Genomic DNA, 17,564 nt, shown 5'->3' with positions numbered 1-17,564 from the left:
CATGTGAATACCTTTGGGCAATCAATTCCTTGTATGTTGTTATTATTAATTATTATAGAATTTGGGGGACCCTTGAAAGGAAAGGGACAGAAGAAAAAACAATATATATATATATATATATATCAACAAAACTTTAGCCATATATTTCATTTTTTCTGTTTACTTGTCAAATTGTTTTGTGACAGAAAAATGTCTAAATGAACTAAATTTTTATTATGTTTTTTCTATTTTCTATTTTTGATTTTTCCCCCCATTTCTACTAACTTGTGTGGTTTGATGCTAGCCTAACTCCTATTCAATATTTTTAGGTGTTCTTTCATAATTTTTCTACTTTTAGATTATGTCATTTCACCTGTAATTTTGCTGATAATATTATTATTATTAGCATAATGTTTATTTCAATAGTTTATTGTATGCATTTTTACATGATTAATTGAAAGCTTCATGGATGGAAATATTATATTTAAATATTTGAAGTTTAGCTTCCATTTTTAAATAGATATATGCGTATAGAAAATTGCTTGTAATGTGGTTAACATTACAAGCAAAAGAAAGGTTTGTCAAGAGCATAACCCAAAACGATTCATTTTTCGATTACCAGATTCACCTATGTTATTCTTAAACTCTATGTCAGAAAACTTTGGAAGGTAAAAGGATTTGTTAAAGTTAGATTAGACTCTCATTTTTTAATGCAGACATGGTTATACTTTAAAAATTAATTTTTCCTAATCTAATTTCAAACCTTTTTTGAGAAATATATATATAGGCACCCACTTGTTAGTTTTGTTTGACTTGCACTTGTAGAATCTGTTCACACCGTTCTTGTTGTAGGTATTATGACCATTAGGTGACATACAATGCTAACACTTTGAGAGCTGCAAGGACATGCCTACCAAAATTTATTAGATTTGTGGTGGAAAAGCAGAGGGCTAGGTAGTTGTCATACCCTTTAACGGGTAATCTAATGGTCCGTATTTTATTTTGCATTATTATTATTATTATTATTATTATTAAATTACAAAAAGAAAGCATATCTGAAAGTTTCCTACCTCCCATTAGTAATTTAAAAGTGCAAAGTAGAATACATATGTAATATTAACCAACGCGTTGATTTGAGTGAAAACCGAAAAAGAATCAAAATTTTTAAACAAGAGGTCGCATTGTTCGATCGATGTAAATGGAGAAAAAATCCTTAAGAGCACTTCTTTCTTATGGACCTGTTGCAGCAAAGAGAATATCACCTGTATGAAAAAATTACTTACATGAATTCTTCAAACTTGTTTTTCTTTGAAAGGCAACATTTGCTAATTTGTTTGCACTTATTTATGAGACATATCTACTTCTCACTTGTCATTAAATACTTTTTGGAACAAAATATGTCACCCGTTTCCTGTTGTTCAATAACTTTTTAATGCTATTTTTATTTTTTAAAATATAAGGGTAGGTTGATATCATAAGGTATTTTTATAAAAAATGAAATCATTTGAAAGTCATATTGAAAATGAAAACCATATGTGTCTGTATAAATCCATATTTTGAACTTGAAAGTTAGATATTTTCAGTAGGAATTATCTAAACTAATCAGGAAAATATACTTGGAGGAGTAAATTTGAATATGGGTTGCAAGTAACTTTCAAACCAAGAAGGGATGTTTTTGAGTTAAAATTGTATTTGTATAAGATTGTTAGTTGCTCTTATTTCTATTCTATTTTCATAAGCATAGTTGGGACATAAAGTTGGATATTGATACCTCAGGAGTTGGTGAGATTTACAAATGTTGACTTACAATTATTAATTAAGTGAATGGAATAGCCATTTGATTCATTGATTGATCACATGTCTCCTAAGTTGTTTCTTTTTTTTTTTCTTTTCTTTTCTTTTCTTTTCTTTTTTGGAAAGTCTCTCCTATATTATATAATGGATTAATTTAATACATAATTTTACCCATAAATTTCATTAATATAATTTTGTGATACCTTCAATTTTTACTTTGACCCATCTAATATTTGAACTTATAAAATTATACTTATTAAACATTTAAAATTTTTTACTGAATATTTTAACTTCTAAAATTAGAGCAATCAAACATTTATTAAATAGTTAAAAATTGTGAAAATTATTATTTTAAAAGTTATGTTAACTGCATATCAAATCGATAGTTTATGTACAAAAGTAAAAGTCCTAAAAATTATTAATAATGTTTGTATGAAAAAATATACAATATTATCAAAATTTATAAATTCAACTACATATTAAGTTATCTGCAAAGTTCAGAGTGACACGAAACTAAAGTTACAAAGTTGAACGTGTAATTTATAAATTGAGCAATATATAACTAAATTAAATTATTAAGCTTCAGTGTATAAGTAGAATAATGAGTAATTATAGCTTGGAAACAATATAATATAATTGGTGGCCTTTCTCTATTAATCATTTTCTTGAATTTAGATGACAATATTAACCACTATATATATATATTTTGCTTGGTCATTTATTTAAAGGTATAATGTATTTAACACCTCTTTAGTAGATGAGATAGTGAAATTACCTTCATTGCATATAATAGATAATGTGATTTGTCAAGAAAAAAGCATGAAAAGAAAAGGGAAGTAATGACAAAGACTTTTCTTAAAGGAAAATATATCTAATTTTATGAGTAGTTATTTTTCATTTATTTTTCTAATTATCTTGAGTCATTGCTGGAGACCATTTCTTTTTAATTCAAAATTTTAAAAATAAAATGGTAAGAAAGGAAACTTGTTTGAATGATCCATTAAAGAAATTAATGAATCAACATTGGTTGGGATTGGGACTAAAAATGACACAAATCACTAGTACGCTACTCGAGATTCGGCTTGATAAAAATTCGCTCAAATTCGTTCAATAAGTTTATTGAACTCGTTTAATAAACAAGTCGAGATTGAGCTCAGCACATTAGCTCACGAGCCAGCTTTATCGAATCGAGTCAAGCTCACGAGCTAGCTCAATAAAATAAAATCAATTAAATCTATATTAAAACAATGATATTTCGGTTTGATAGATTTCGAGCTCGAGCTCGAGCTCGGCTCGTTTATGGTTATCAAGTCGAGCCTCAGAGCTTATCTATTTTTTAGATAAACGGAGCTCAAGCTCATATTTTCGAGATCGAGTATATTCTTATCTAGTCAAGCTTGAGCTCACCAAAACTCGGTTCGGCTCAGCTTATTTACAGCCCTAGTTGAAATAGTGTGGTTGGAACTCCTTCTCAATTAAATACAAGCCTCGGGTTCGAATTTCGAATATGAAAATTGCCACACTAAAAGAATTGTTCATTATACGGACCCTATAATACTCGAATTGTACGTTGTATAACACAATAGATTTTGAAATGCCGATGATTATAGACCGAAAAAAGAAAATTAATGAATATATGCATGCGTGCAACTTGTTTGATAGCTTACTTATTAGCTCAGCTCACCAAACTATGACAAGCTCTAAGTTAAAGCCTAAATTGTTAGCAAGTCAAGCTGAAAATGTATAATTTCAATTTCCTCTTTGTTCTTTCTTACTTCTACGTTTTACCCAAACCAACTAAATACCATAAGGTTGAAATTCACCATTCATACGTTCATTTCGTTATACATAAATAGATTCCCAAGAGCTCACGCCACTTCTTTTTTTCATTATTTTTTATTTTAGCAAAACATGATTATTATGATAATTATATATTTTTTTAAGATTTATAAGAAGAATACTAGCTACAAGCTTATTTTAATTTATAAATATAAGATTTATAAAATTTTATCTTATAAAATGATGAAAAATTACAAAATGGTGTCGTTTTACCCTAATAATTTTTTTTTTTTTTTTGAGAAAATACCTAATAGATTTTGATTCAGCCTTTATTATGTAGAGTTTTAACTACGTACTTTTATTCTAATTATAGCTACTTAACATTATAATAATAATATAACTATAACTTTTATAATTATAATTAGTATATATTAACTAAACATAGTATTATAATACCTAACATGTATAATAGTATTATAATTGAATCTTGTACTATACCTAACAATATTATAATTAATAAGAGTAATAATATTATAATTATAGTTTTCTAATTACAAATAGTATTATAAGCAATATGTAGATTTGTTTTCCAAAAACTATTCAATTATAAATACTTTATAAATAGAATATTCTAATCAATATAATATGTATTATAAGCAAAGTTATTGTGTTATAATTAATGTTATAGTTTCAATAAGATCATAATATCTAATGGGTAAAATGCCCTATAGTTTTATAAACTAATGTTAGAAAATTTTTAATTAAATTTAATGTAAATAATTGTTTTATACATCAAATTAATAAGTGAGTCATATTTTTTAAAATTTATTAATTCAAATGATTTTTTTTTTTCCATTTTTAGCTATCATACTATCCTAATATATAAACTTAAGAGCAAATAAATTTGATCTCCAAATATTTAGTAGTTCATATTTGAATTATAAGTAAAAGGAACATTTTCTTGTCCAAACATTATACGTGTTTGATCAATTTATTTCCATTTTGAATTGTTAGCTACAACAAGCAACTTAGAACTATTGGTTTCATAAAAAAAAATTTAGAACTATTAATCATTGTAAATATCAAAGGAATTCCCAATGAAAATTGAAAAGCAAGCATATCCTAATAGTAAAATATGGATATTTCATATATATCTATTTAAACCCAATTGAACAACATAAATAATAAAAAAAGTGATAAGACAAGTAACAATTGCCTAAAAATTCAAAATTCTTTACTTTTTTTCCACTTCATAGTATAAAAATAGAAAATAAAAGAGAGAAAAAAGATATTTAAATGATATTTATTTTTCATAAAAATAATACAAAATATTGAAGAATGAAATAATTATAGAATATAATGCAGAAAAAGAAAGAGAAAGAAGAGATGATGACAACAATAATAATGGTGATTAAGAGATAATTAAATATAAATTAGTAGATAATAATATTGAAGAAGAACAAAGGGATGAAGCACAAAGTTAGGAGAAAAGAGGGTTTGGTGTGCATGAGTGTATGAGTGAGTTGTAGTAGGTGAAGATGATATTTAGTGGTTGATAGATCGAACACTCTTCTTATTCGTGATGCCATCTCTTAGCTATTTCTGACGCAAAGTCGGCAATTCCTAACCTATCATTTTATTTATTTATTTATTTTTGTTGCTTTCAATTTTTTAATTAACACATGTTGGGGTGCGGTTTTAAAAAGATTTTATGTTGTTTTCTACCTTTTCTTTTTCATTTAAATTGTCAATTTATAGTAACATAATATAAATATCTACTTCATTGATTCTTTGACTAAAAAGATGTGATGTACCGGTGAGTTACCGCTTGTTATATAACACATGATATTATTTTGATTCGTAGAATTCCATATATAAAAAATATAATATAAATATCTCATAATATATATAAATATCTCAAACTAACTAATAGCCACTGGATTTTTCTATTTGAATTTTGATCATTAGATGATATAATAAAATGGAAACCACTTACCTATTTTGTAAGTGAACATCTCCTATTTAACTTAAAAGTAAAAATATTTTTTTAATTTTTATTCAATGTTTATACTCCAAAACTATTTTCATCAATTTAATTTTTTTAAAAAGTGATATTTTACTTATACAAAAGAAAAATAAAATTTGAATAATATTTTTTTATTACCTCTGCATATCATTAAATCATTTTTGTAAACAATAAATTTCTTGTTTGTCTAAATGTATAAGTGTTTGTATTAATGGTTTATTTCTTAGTTATTAATTTTTTCAAAAGCAATTTAAATACTCTGATTATTAATTTTAATGATCAAAAGCAAAGACATATAAACTTGTAATTATATTTTTGTAATTCTATTTAAGTAAATTTAGGAGTTTTAAATTGTATGTAATTTTCATTATAGTGTATTTATAAATTTTAAATATTTCTAGATATTCTATTGATACATTCCAAATACCCAAAAATATAACGATATTTTTTAATTTATATTTTTAATCTTATGAAAAAAAAATATTTATATATTTTAATATACCTAAATAGCTAATCATTTAAAACTTAAATTTTTGTGATTTTCAATATATTGTTTCTATTTAATTAGATTCCATTAGCACTAATAAAAATTATTTGCAAAACTAATTATCTTTAGCAAATTATTATGAATTTTGATTATTTCTAGATATAAAAAATAATGTGAAAATACTTTTAATATTAATTTCAGAGGAAAACTATTAATAATATTGAAAAGGAAGATTTTACACTAATGAAATTTGAATTTTAAATATTTACTCTTAAGTAATCTTATAGTTATTACTAAATGAGAAAATAATTTTTTATTTTTAATCTTTATATTGAAGAGTTATATATTTTATATAATATATATTATATAAAAGAAATAAGGGCTATAAAAAAAGAAAAAAAGGGAAAAAAAAGGTAAAAACTAAGAAATATGTTAAAAAGAAAAGAAAGAATTGTTGTGGATGATAAACTTGTTGCAACAAACTAGGAAAGTCTCTTAAAAAAGATACGAACGAACTAGTTATATTTGGAAATTATAGGATTTATTTTTTTCCTTTTTTTTTGTTCTTTTTTTAATTTTTTTTTTCTTGTAAGGACTTTCTTCTTGATAAATACATATGAAAAAGATTCGTACATTATGATTTTTAAATATGTTAAAGTAAGAGTCTAAATTACAAAGTAGTTAATTAAGGTCATATCATTTTAATAGTGATAGTATTAAACTTTGTCTCTATCTCTCTCTCTATATATAGTAGACAAGTTTTCATTTGGTGTTGTCATGTGGGATTATAAAAAAGTGACATGTGTAATATTTATAATTGTTTAAATTTATATTTATTTTTTGAATTAAATTATATTAAATGTGGTGGAGTTTCTCGTATTTAAAATGAATTACTTATTTTATAGATTTTAATGATATAAGGAGTTTCTCCTAAATTTTTGCATTTTGGCATATAAATAAATCACTATGGAACCTTTTTTTCTTTTTTTCTTTTTTTAGAATTTCAAGATTTCTCATTATGAAGTATATGCACATGAGATATCAATTATTATATTTGCATTATTCATAAGATTCATAGTTTGGAATCTCTAGTTCATATTCATGATAAAAATGTGTGCAAATTGTGATAAAATAATATATATATATATATATATATATATATATATATATATATATATATATATATAATTATCACAACATGTATACAATTATTTTAATCTTGAATCTTCTTTGACATATCCTTGTGATTGGAGAAATAATGAGAGCTCATTGTGGCCAATGGACTAATAGTAAAGTATATGTTTTATGGAATATTTTATTTTTTAGTCCATGATTTTAGAGGTTTTAATTTTGACTTTCATTTTTCTTTTAAGAAATTTCATTGTAAAAAATAAATAATAAGCTAGTTTTATTTTTGCCTATTGTTAAATGATTTGCATCCTTTGAACTGAATTTTGAAATATTTTTCTGTCAACTGAGATCTTAGCTAAATCATTCATCAGAAAATAAATATTAGAAAAAAATTGACAGTAATATTTTAATTTTAACATTACTGAAACTAAATCAAAAAGATAAATATCGAAACCTCTTAATAGTTAAGTACGCAGTTGGATTAATGGGAGTGCATTATATTTTCAAACAAAATTTATCTACAATATTAAGAAGTTGAAAATTTAAAATTACTACAATTAGAAGAACATTGTTTGAATATCATTTTTTTTTCAAACAATATATTATACTAGTCGTAGTTTCGTGCTTCGCACGCGGGGCAATGTATATATTAGTTGATAATAATTATTAGTATTGAATTAATTTAAAAAATTTTAATTTGCAATTGTTTGGTGAAATTTTATTTATTAATTAACAATAATTAACCTTATATTTAGCCATAAATCGATGATTATTTGAAATTTAAAAGATTTAAGTTTTTAAATCCCGTTTTAACATGATTTAACATAATAGAAATGATTTCAAACGTGAAATTGATAATTTTATATTCATAATAATTTGGATAGATATTGATCTAAAATTGAAATGGACACAATTAATTTGAATTTGAGTTTTAAATATAAAACTTAAAAAAAATTAAGTATAGTATTTTAGGAATCTAAATTGATTATCGATATATTTACTAATAATTTATTTATAAATTGATAAATCACAATTTAAAAAAGTAATAATAAGTATAACACTAATTGCAAATTCTGCTACTGCGAGAGGGGGCAATGCATGCTCCAGTATTAACTCTTTAAAACAGTCCTAAATGAGAGAAATACATACATGATAATACCTACCTTAAACATTTAATAAAACACAAAATAAAATCTTCCAAATAGCATATTATAATTTTTACATTGACTCCAATAAAAATACTAAACAATGCTCCTAATTATAGAAACTTGTTATTGAGGAAGACAACCATCAAAATATTTTTTACCAGCAAAGATTCGTTCAGCTACTTCTCTAACAACAATCCAATTAAATCAAACATAATTTCTAGTGTTGTTATTTTTTATTAGTCATATATGAAACTAATATTATACATAAAAAAATTTAAAGCTTAATATGATAAAATTTAAATTAATATATTTAATTAAATATACGTACCTCATTCACTCTAATATCAACTTTTTTTCTCTTCAAGAGAACTAAGATCACTAACATTAAACTTGTAAAATAAAAGTAATAATCATTTAAGTCACCAATCCTTTCACAAATAATCATTGCATCCTAATTAACGAAAAAAGAATATAATAACTAATGATTAATTTTTTGATTATGTACCTATACAAAAAAAGAAATGTTTAAGCCACCTTTTGAGAGATTATTACTCATGATCAATGGCTTTTCATCATCTTCTTCTCATTAGAAAGAGAGAGGAGCCCTGCATTTATCAAGGAGAAGAGCAATGATGCAAATATATAATGAGTTCTCAACAAAAAAGAGAAAAAAAAAAAGATTGCAAATTTTATCTTCTTCATTTATTTTCAAAATTGTTTTCTATACTTCTTGCACCATATAAATCTAAGCAAAGCAATAATAATTATTATGTGAGAAATGTAAGAACGCAATTCTTGTTTGGATTGACAGAAAGGAAAAGGAAGACACTTCACTTAGTATTTTAGGTTGTTTTGACAGATTCAATATCTTTTTATTAATAGAATTTGATTCGTGCGAAAGGGTGAAAAATGAGAAGTACCTTACTCAAACTATACACTTGAAAACTACTGGACCATATTGTGTTTTTGAAATAAAAGGAGAAAATATTAAGCGAAGATAGATAATAAGGTAAACAAAACACTAAGAGAAAAACATAAGCATGAAAGAATCCTTGCAAATAAAAAAACAGAGAGATTATATATAGCAATAACTTCAATTTAAACTTTATAAGTTAGAGTTGTATTTGAATTAGGTTAGATGACTATATTAAAGTAGATTTGAAAAAGTTATCAATTATTGTTTTTATATACTGAATATTATATATTGAAAAAAATAACTATTAATTTGGCCAATCAAATTAAAAAAATTAAAAAAAATTAAAATTTCCTAAAAAAAATAAAATTCTAAAAAAAAAAAAGCGTCTTTAAAACTTTCTCTTTGTTTCAATGTATAGATAGACTAGTGAAAGAAAAAAACAAGGCGTCAATAATCCAATTTAGTATTTATTTTCTAGTCAAATCATAAAATTTAGCATTGTCTTAAAGAAAACAAATATTTTAGTTGGTGGTTGGTAATCCACATTCATGTATATATCATATGTGCAAAGCCCCAATGTGAACACATTCCCTAGTTGAGTTGAGCGCACACCCACATGCTTCTTCCTCACCAACCTTTTTTTGTTAGTATTGCAATTTATTTATAGAGCGAAGAAAACCTAATATTAATTTTTTTGGTAAGAAATGAGAGCATAGCTCAAATATAATATTAATTTATTATTAGTGAATTTTTAAATTTTTTTTTAAAAAAATCTAATATTAATTTAATAATACAGTTCTTGTAATTTAAAGTTTGACATGATGAAATCACCCAGGTGAATATTATATTGATTTTGATATTGCTATTAGAGATATTAAAACCTACATTTTGAATCTCTACCTACAAATCTAAACTTCTTATATTGAAAAATTAATTTATTTATTATGATCAAAGAGTTTTATAGTTTATGCTTAATTTGCTGATTTAAGACTGATTTGTAAATTTAAACAAGAATCAATTATTTTGTTAACATAATTATAAAATATGGCCAAGTACAATTTGACAAAACTACAACAAGAAATTCAAAAAAAAAAAAAAAAAGTGAAAAGGTTGTTAATTACCAAAACGCTTTCTGCCTAACACGTGAGAAATTGAGAAGCTATGTGGAAATGTTGAAAGACCATTCAAAGTCATTCTTGGTGTCTTTCTGACCACATAGTGTCTTTCACCAACTTTTTTTTATTTTTTTCAGAAAAAGCTAAAAGATTTTTAAGAATTTAAAATTAATTAACCATTATTTCACTACCCTTCTTTGAATCTTCTTTAGCATTTCAAGGTAAGTTCTTTGGTCTATTTCAAGTTGATATGGAGTCCAAGGTCCTTTGTCTTTTTTTTTTTTCTTTTTTTTTTATATGGTCAAACAAATATTGTAATAATTGGTTAGGCTGTTCATCTTTCAGTGGATTGTTTATTTTGAGGGTACGTTGAGCAAAAATAATATTTTATAAACAATAGCAATAATTATTTAGCAACGTTTAGTTGTTAGTTTTTTATAAAATACTATTTTAATATCTAAAAATTAGTTTAAGCACTATTATTACTGAACACTATAAAAAGTAATATTTAATACTTTAATTGGTTAAAACGTTAAAAGCTACTAAAAAGGGATTACATATCAAATTAGAGTCTAGACATTATCAACATAATTTTCAAAAATAATTTCTTGTGCTATTAATTGCTAATTATTGTTTCTAAGATCTTATAATAAAGACGTAACTATGATTCTGAATGGCTTACTTAAACTCAATTGTCAAATGAAGGGTCTAATCAGGGTTAGTTGAAGATTTGTTTTTAACTATGTAATTAAGGAGAAGTTAATTTGAGAGTGATGATTGATTAAACCACCTTTCAATATCAGGTAAATACTTATTTGGGTGTCATTTAAATTTTAGATGATTGTCCCACAACTCATCAAAAGTCCCATTAACATGGACATCTCATCCAGTTGCTTTTTTAGTTTAATGAAAGTGTAAAATTTATATAAAATGATTTTTATGCTTTTCGAGAAATAAATTATAAAATCCCATATATTTCAATACTAATGAAATTGGTTTTCGATCACCTTTAATAATATGTACATATAATATCAATAACTTAATTAATCAAAATTATACATATAACTTACTTTGATTTTTTCTTTTTTGGTATGAATGAAACTTAGATCCGTAAATCCAGCAGAGCATAAATAAAAAATTAATATAGTGGAATAAAGTTTAGTTTTTTCTAAAAAAAAAATTAAATTAAAGTTTGGTTGTTGCCAACTAAATTTAGACCCATGAAATTCAATTTTTGCTTCAATTTCATTTTTCTTTTTATTGATTTTTAATAGAGTTTGAACTTATTTTTCAATAAAAATCTTAATTTTTAAATCTTTTTATTTGAGAGAAGTGAATTTATTTAAAAATCAATTTTAGTTCCTGAACTTGTTTACAGGATAAAACATATTAGAATTAATCTTTTCTATCAATTTAATTCTTGAAATTTTTAAAAACTGATTAAAGATATTAAATTTAATATTTTGACTCAATTTAATTCTTAAACTTATTTAAAATGATAAAAAAAAAAATTAAAGTTAACAATTTGGATCAATGTAGCTCATGATTCTTCATTGTATTTATATGTGAGAATTCTTATAAAATTTATTAAAATTATAGTTAGAAGAAATGATGTGTTTATGGATTTTAAATTTTTATTCAGAAGTGTTAAAAAAATTTGATCTTGGTAGTTTTATTGGGAAACAAGAAGGATTAAAAGTCAATCTTGTTAAATGAATTAATTGATTAATTTGTAAAAATTCAAAACTAGTTCAGAGGCTAAATCGGTCATGGGCCAAAAGCAAAATTCGCAATTAGGTCAGGTGGACTGACGAATCTGAAAAATTAAAGTCCAATGGGTTAAATATGAAGTCATTGGGCCCAATGTAGGCCCAAATAATCAGAAATGACAAACTTTCTTAATGCTTTGGTAAATTATTAACAAATATTTTCATTTAAATTCCTCGCAAATAACTCTGTTCCAAAATGATAAATTTAAAGCATAATTTAGTGTTGTATATATGTATATAATGTATATGAGCTGTCACCTTAAACCAACGCAGCTATCTCTGATGCTATGATTTGAAATTTATGATTATTTAAATAACAAAAATACTAAAATCAAATATTAAATACTGTTAATCATGTTTTTTTTTTTTTTTTGAAAAGTATTAATCATGTTATTTTCAAGTTTACAAAATGGATTTCGCATCATCCTAAATAATTTGGTGTGCAGATTATATCTTATTTGGTTAATTCCACAAGATGATATTAAATTTTAGATAGATGACACGCTACCAAAAGGATAAATTATTTAACAAAGGATTTTCACAAACAAGGAAAATATTTAATTTATTACTTTAATCTCAAGAATCAAACTTATAAAATAAAATAAAAGGTTTGTAGAAATTACAATTTTCGATCTAATTTTAAAGTGTAATTTTAATCCATTCGACTTCTAAGAGATTTTTAATTCTGTTGAAATTGCATAAAATCCAAAATACTTTGAATTTTTTTTTTTGAATAAAAAATACTTTGAACTTGTACCATAAAATCTATATAAATTACAGGTTAATTGAATGACTTACTTGACCTAATTTAAATTAAGAAAAAAAATTAAAATAATTTCGTTGAATTAAAAAAAAAAAGAGATATTAATGTTGAAAGTGATTTGATTTGATTCAAAATCTTTTTCTCTTCACCAACTTGAGGTTCACTTGAAATCCAACCATATTCGTCCAACCAAAAAGAAATTAATTTGGATCCGAAATGAATTGATCTAAATCCAACCAACCCTATTTCTATTTAAAGCATAAAAGCATTTATGAATAAATTAAATATTAAAATTTAATAACAGTATTGAAATAGGTAATAAAATTCAATTAAATCAGTATCACTTATGTGTCTCCATACCTCTTTAGGCTTTTCATCCAATTAGTGCTCCAATCAATCAAATCCTATTATATTTTTTATCATGAGGAAAAAGCTCAAACATCTTAGGTAATATGTGCTGTTAGCACTATCATTAAAAAGTAAACAGTGAGGCCATTGAACTTAAATTGGAAATAATTAAGAGTTCAATGACAAATATGAAACAAATTAGGGCCCTCAGTTATTGGTTGGGTGGTAAGCGACTCAATCCTGTAAAAATAAAAACAGAAATTTGATATTTAAAAGACGTATTTTACTGAAAGGATAAAAAACTTTTACACCTTTAAAGTTCGAGAAAGATTTCTCCTGATTATATAAAAAAAAATAACATAAAACATCGATTTAACTGGCAAAGAAAAACTTCCAGCCTTGTTGGATTTGATTTTGACAACTCAAATGACTCCAAGTGAGATTGTTCTGTGTCAATAAAGAAAGTTTGTTGATTTTAAACAATCTTGGGTAGGGACTTGGTGACTGTTGTTGTTGGCTTGCTTGCTAGGGCACATTTCAAGATGGGACTAGACCTCCATGATGGAACTTTACAATCTAAATGGACAAGTTAGGCATGTTTAAAGTTTTTGTTTTTAATTTATGCAACAACATTATTTGTCTTGGTTTAGTAATAAACATGAAATTATACTTATTGTTTTGTTCTTTAAATATCTTAATATAAGTGCAAATGATTTCCTACCCTACTGGTAAGGGGTGATGCCCTCCTCTCCCAGGTTCAATTTTTGTCTATGTAATGATTTAAATAATTTGTATGTGTATTCTTTCCCTTGTGGGCTGTAATGATCAATGCATTTTATCCCCTTCATCATGATTTAAACTTATAGTTATTAGCCTTTTATACGGGATATGGGTTAAGGTTTAATGGATTTTGATGTAATATGCCTTTAAAATTGTAATTGTAACTGTGTAAGTCTATCGAAATGCCGATTGTAATATATTTCTTGTACATAATATCCGATGGCAATATATATATATAGACACTTATGTATAATAATTTAAAATGTTATAATTAGATTAATAAATAATTTAGTTATTAAATATTTTTTTAATCCAGTTGTTAAATATCAATATTATAATATAAATTAGGATTCAAAAAATTTCCAAGGAAAAAAAAAATTTCTTGTTGTAAAAGTCTATGTTGGAGCTAAAAAGGGGCTGTGACTCGTGATGCTACATGGACAAGTGAACACAAAGTAAAATGAAGCAGAATGAAAACCATTATATTCTAGGAAGAAGCACATAAAGAATCTAGCTTTAGGTAAAGAAGAGGCTATACGTAACCCAAAAGATGACATGGCATTCATGGAAATGGCATCAATGCATTGGAGTTAGGACATATTCCCATAGCATTAGCTGATTCTGACAAAGCAATAAAGAAAGACAAAAGTGAATAGGAGGAAGAGAGCTTTTGCTTGTTCTCTTTAATGGCAGAGCTTCTTCTTCTTTTTTTTTTTTTTTAATCCCTTAATCTCAGAATGGATAATTTAACTTTTACGATGTGAAAGAGTTAAATTTTGGATTACAACATTCACAAGTTAGATTTGGATGATAAATAGGAGGAATCTAAACTAGCTTGCAGGATGACTTGGACTTTTCAGAATTACCCATATATAGCAATTTCCTTAATAAAAATTATAAAATAGAAATTACCCATATATAGCAAAGGGAAAAGGAAAAGGATTGAACCACTGAAGGTCAACGAGACATTGAAAATAAGAAAAATGTGTAGTTGCAGTGTAAACAGACAAAATAATGAAAGAAAATGAGATTTTATCTTGCTAGTCCCAATGATTTGTCAGCTCTATCTATATAAAATCCACTTGCCCGTGAGGGAGCTTTGTTGTGGTTTGATAGGAACCAAATGAAGGATGATATATTTTTTTTTTCTTTTTTGACAGAGTTATTATATTTTACGATGCTGCAATTTCAAACAGACTTTAAACTCAAGCTCATCCATCAGGACATTATTATAAGACAGTTAAGGATTCAATATTTACTTCAAATGAAGGAGGAAATTGAATTTACTTCAAATGTGAATTCAATATTTGCATTGTTAAACATTAGCTTCTGTTTTCTTTTCCCCTTCCAATGAGACAATGCAGATAAAATGATAAACAATGAAATTATCATTACCCAATGCCACTACATCAATAATCTCATTGTGTATCATATTTTCTATTCAGATTTGTCTGAGATTAGCAGACACAGGCTTCATATACACATTGGAACTCAATTCTCAAGGGAATTAGATAGTAAACTAATGAAAGTATATATCAACCTCCACAAAATCCAAACTCAGCAAATGACTTTCTTTTGTGAAATTATTTTATTAATTATTCCAGCTAGAAGATATGAAAGATTCAAATCTTCCAAAAGAGAAGCATAATCTCCATTTCATTTTAAAATTGCAAGATCACCTATTGAAAAATGACAAATAAACATTGCTAGGACTCTAATTAGTAGTGGCATTCCACCATTTTCAGCATGAAAAATTCCTTTAGTGCTCAAGGAATGTAGTGTATTGCCAAGTGTAAGAGATTGCTAATGCATCACTAGTAGGATTAAGCTTAAATTTTCCATATTCTTGGCTCTATAACTAAATAATTCATGAAATACAAGACTAAAAACATAGCATATAACAAGTTGGGTATAAAACCACACATAGGTTTAAAAAAAGGTGGACACAGGCACTGAAGGTAGGTGGTGCTGCCACTTATCCCCATTTGTTTTACATGTAGGATGCAATTTCAGTGATGGGTGGCTTCAAACTTTAGACTCTAAAAGTATCTTGTAATATGCTTTTGCTTTTAAATGATGTAATTTCATCATGTACTCTAAATCTTGCCACGTGTCAACAGATTGTGAAATGGTAAAATTAAGATATCTCGTGATTATGGGCAACAGCTGTCAGCGCATGTCTAAAAGGTTGACTTGTTTGACACTGTCAACCACTATTGCATTGCATTGATTTTTGGAGTGTTGTTGATAGACTTGCCAGAACCAGACCACTATGTGGCAGACAGTGACCAAAGCCTCCTCTTACTCTCTGATATTAAAAAAGGAACAAATATTGAGGGATTGGTCCCACATGATGAGGTAATGTAATGTAACGGCCTTCTCTTAGAGGACCTTCATCATGTGACCTATATATTAGATGCTTTCTTTGCATGCATTTATATGCACCTTCTTCTTCTTCTTCTTCTTTCCCCAACACCCAACTCCTAAAACCAACTCTTTTCTTCTGTTTGTTTGTTTTTGTATATTGTTTCTAAGCTAAGACCATGAAGCTAAGCCTATATCATAGTGTTCTTCTCCTCTTCCTCCTCTTTCTTCTCTATTCCTCAAAGTTATCTGCACGTCCCATTACAAGCAAACAAGGTATATCTCGTCTCATCTTATCCCATCCATTCACCCTTATTTGTTTATTACTAGATTGTTTCAAGAAACTTAAGTTTGCATCTTTTGCAGGGCAAGAAGAGGTAAACTTAAGTGGAATAACTAGTGAAGATTCTCTTGTGCAAATAGAGGGCAGTGAATTGATTAATGTATGCTTCCTTCCTCTTTTTGGTCCATATAATTTTAAAAACTTAAAAAATGTTCTGATTCTGGAATTTGTTTCTTGTTGCAGTTAATTGGGTCAGAGTTCTGTGAAACTGGGGATGAAGAATGCTTCAGCAGAAGAATACTCTCAGAGGCTCACTTGGACTACATCTACACTCAGCACCACAACAAGCCTTGATAACTTCAGAGGTTGAAGTTTCATGCTTTCTATTTCCAACTTGAGCCTAAATTCTATATTATTCAATGTAATTCTTCTCCAAATGATATTGTCATGTTCCAAACTTAGATGGGTTTTAAGTTTTCCTTTTTCTCTTGATAATGTAATAGTGTAACTATATCTATTTCTATATATATATATATATATATATCTCAACTGTGATATGCTGATTCCACATAGGTTAGTTTGTGATTTCTCAGTAGTAATGGAACACAGAGAGAGAGAGAGGGCGGGGGGGGGGGGGGGGGGGGGGGAGGAATGGAATTAGAATTTCGTCAAGGAAAGGATAAAACCTAAAGTAGCAGATTAAAAAGTTTCCAAGTTAATCATATGAGAACGAAACTGCAAAAACTTTCAAATCTTGGCAAGTGAATTTGGGACTAGACGATTAAGCAATTCACTAGGCAGTTGAGAAGTGAAGCTCACTGAATTTCAACTGTACTTTAGTTTCTATGGCATCGTCTTTAATTCCACAGCTGACATGCTCAT

General features: G+C 26.3%; 1 protein-coding gene across 1 annotated transcript; it reads left to right on the top strand.

Annotated features, from left to right (window-relative positions):
• Window positions 1-16,467: 16,467 nt before the first annotated feature.
• PSK3 (PHYTOSULFOKINE 3 PRECURSOR) lies at window positions 16,468-17,231 on the top strand. The gene is made up of 3 exons (XM_089725488.1): window positions 16,468-16,675; window positions 16,766-16,842; window positions 16,926-17,231. Exons 1-3 carry the CDS (start codon window positions 16,579-16,581, stop codon window positions 17,034-17,036), a joined length of 285 nt encoding a protein of 94 aa, XP_089581614.1. The 5' UTR covers window positions 16,468-16,578; the 3' UTR covers window positions 17,037-17,231.
• Window positions 17,232-17,564: the final 333 nt, after the last annotated feature.

Source organism: Jatropha curcas, chromosome 1 (genome assembly GCF_041381405.1).
Source record: "Jatropha curcas cultivar XTBG-Jc1 chromosome 1, XTBG_Jcur_1.0, whole genome shotgun sequence".
Lineage (NCBI taxonomy): Eukaryota > Viridiplantae > Streptophyta > Magnoliopsida > Malpighiales > Euphorbiaceae > Jatropha > Jatropha curcas.
The sequence above is the reverse complement of the archived record's forward strand: the minus strand, read 5'-3'. Positions and strand labels throughout refer to the sequence as shown.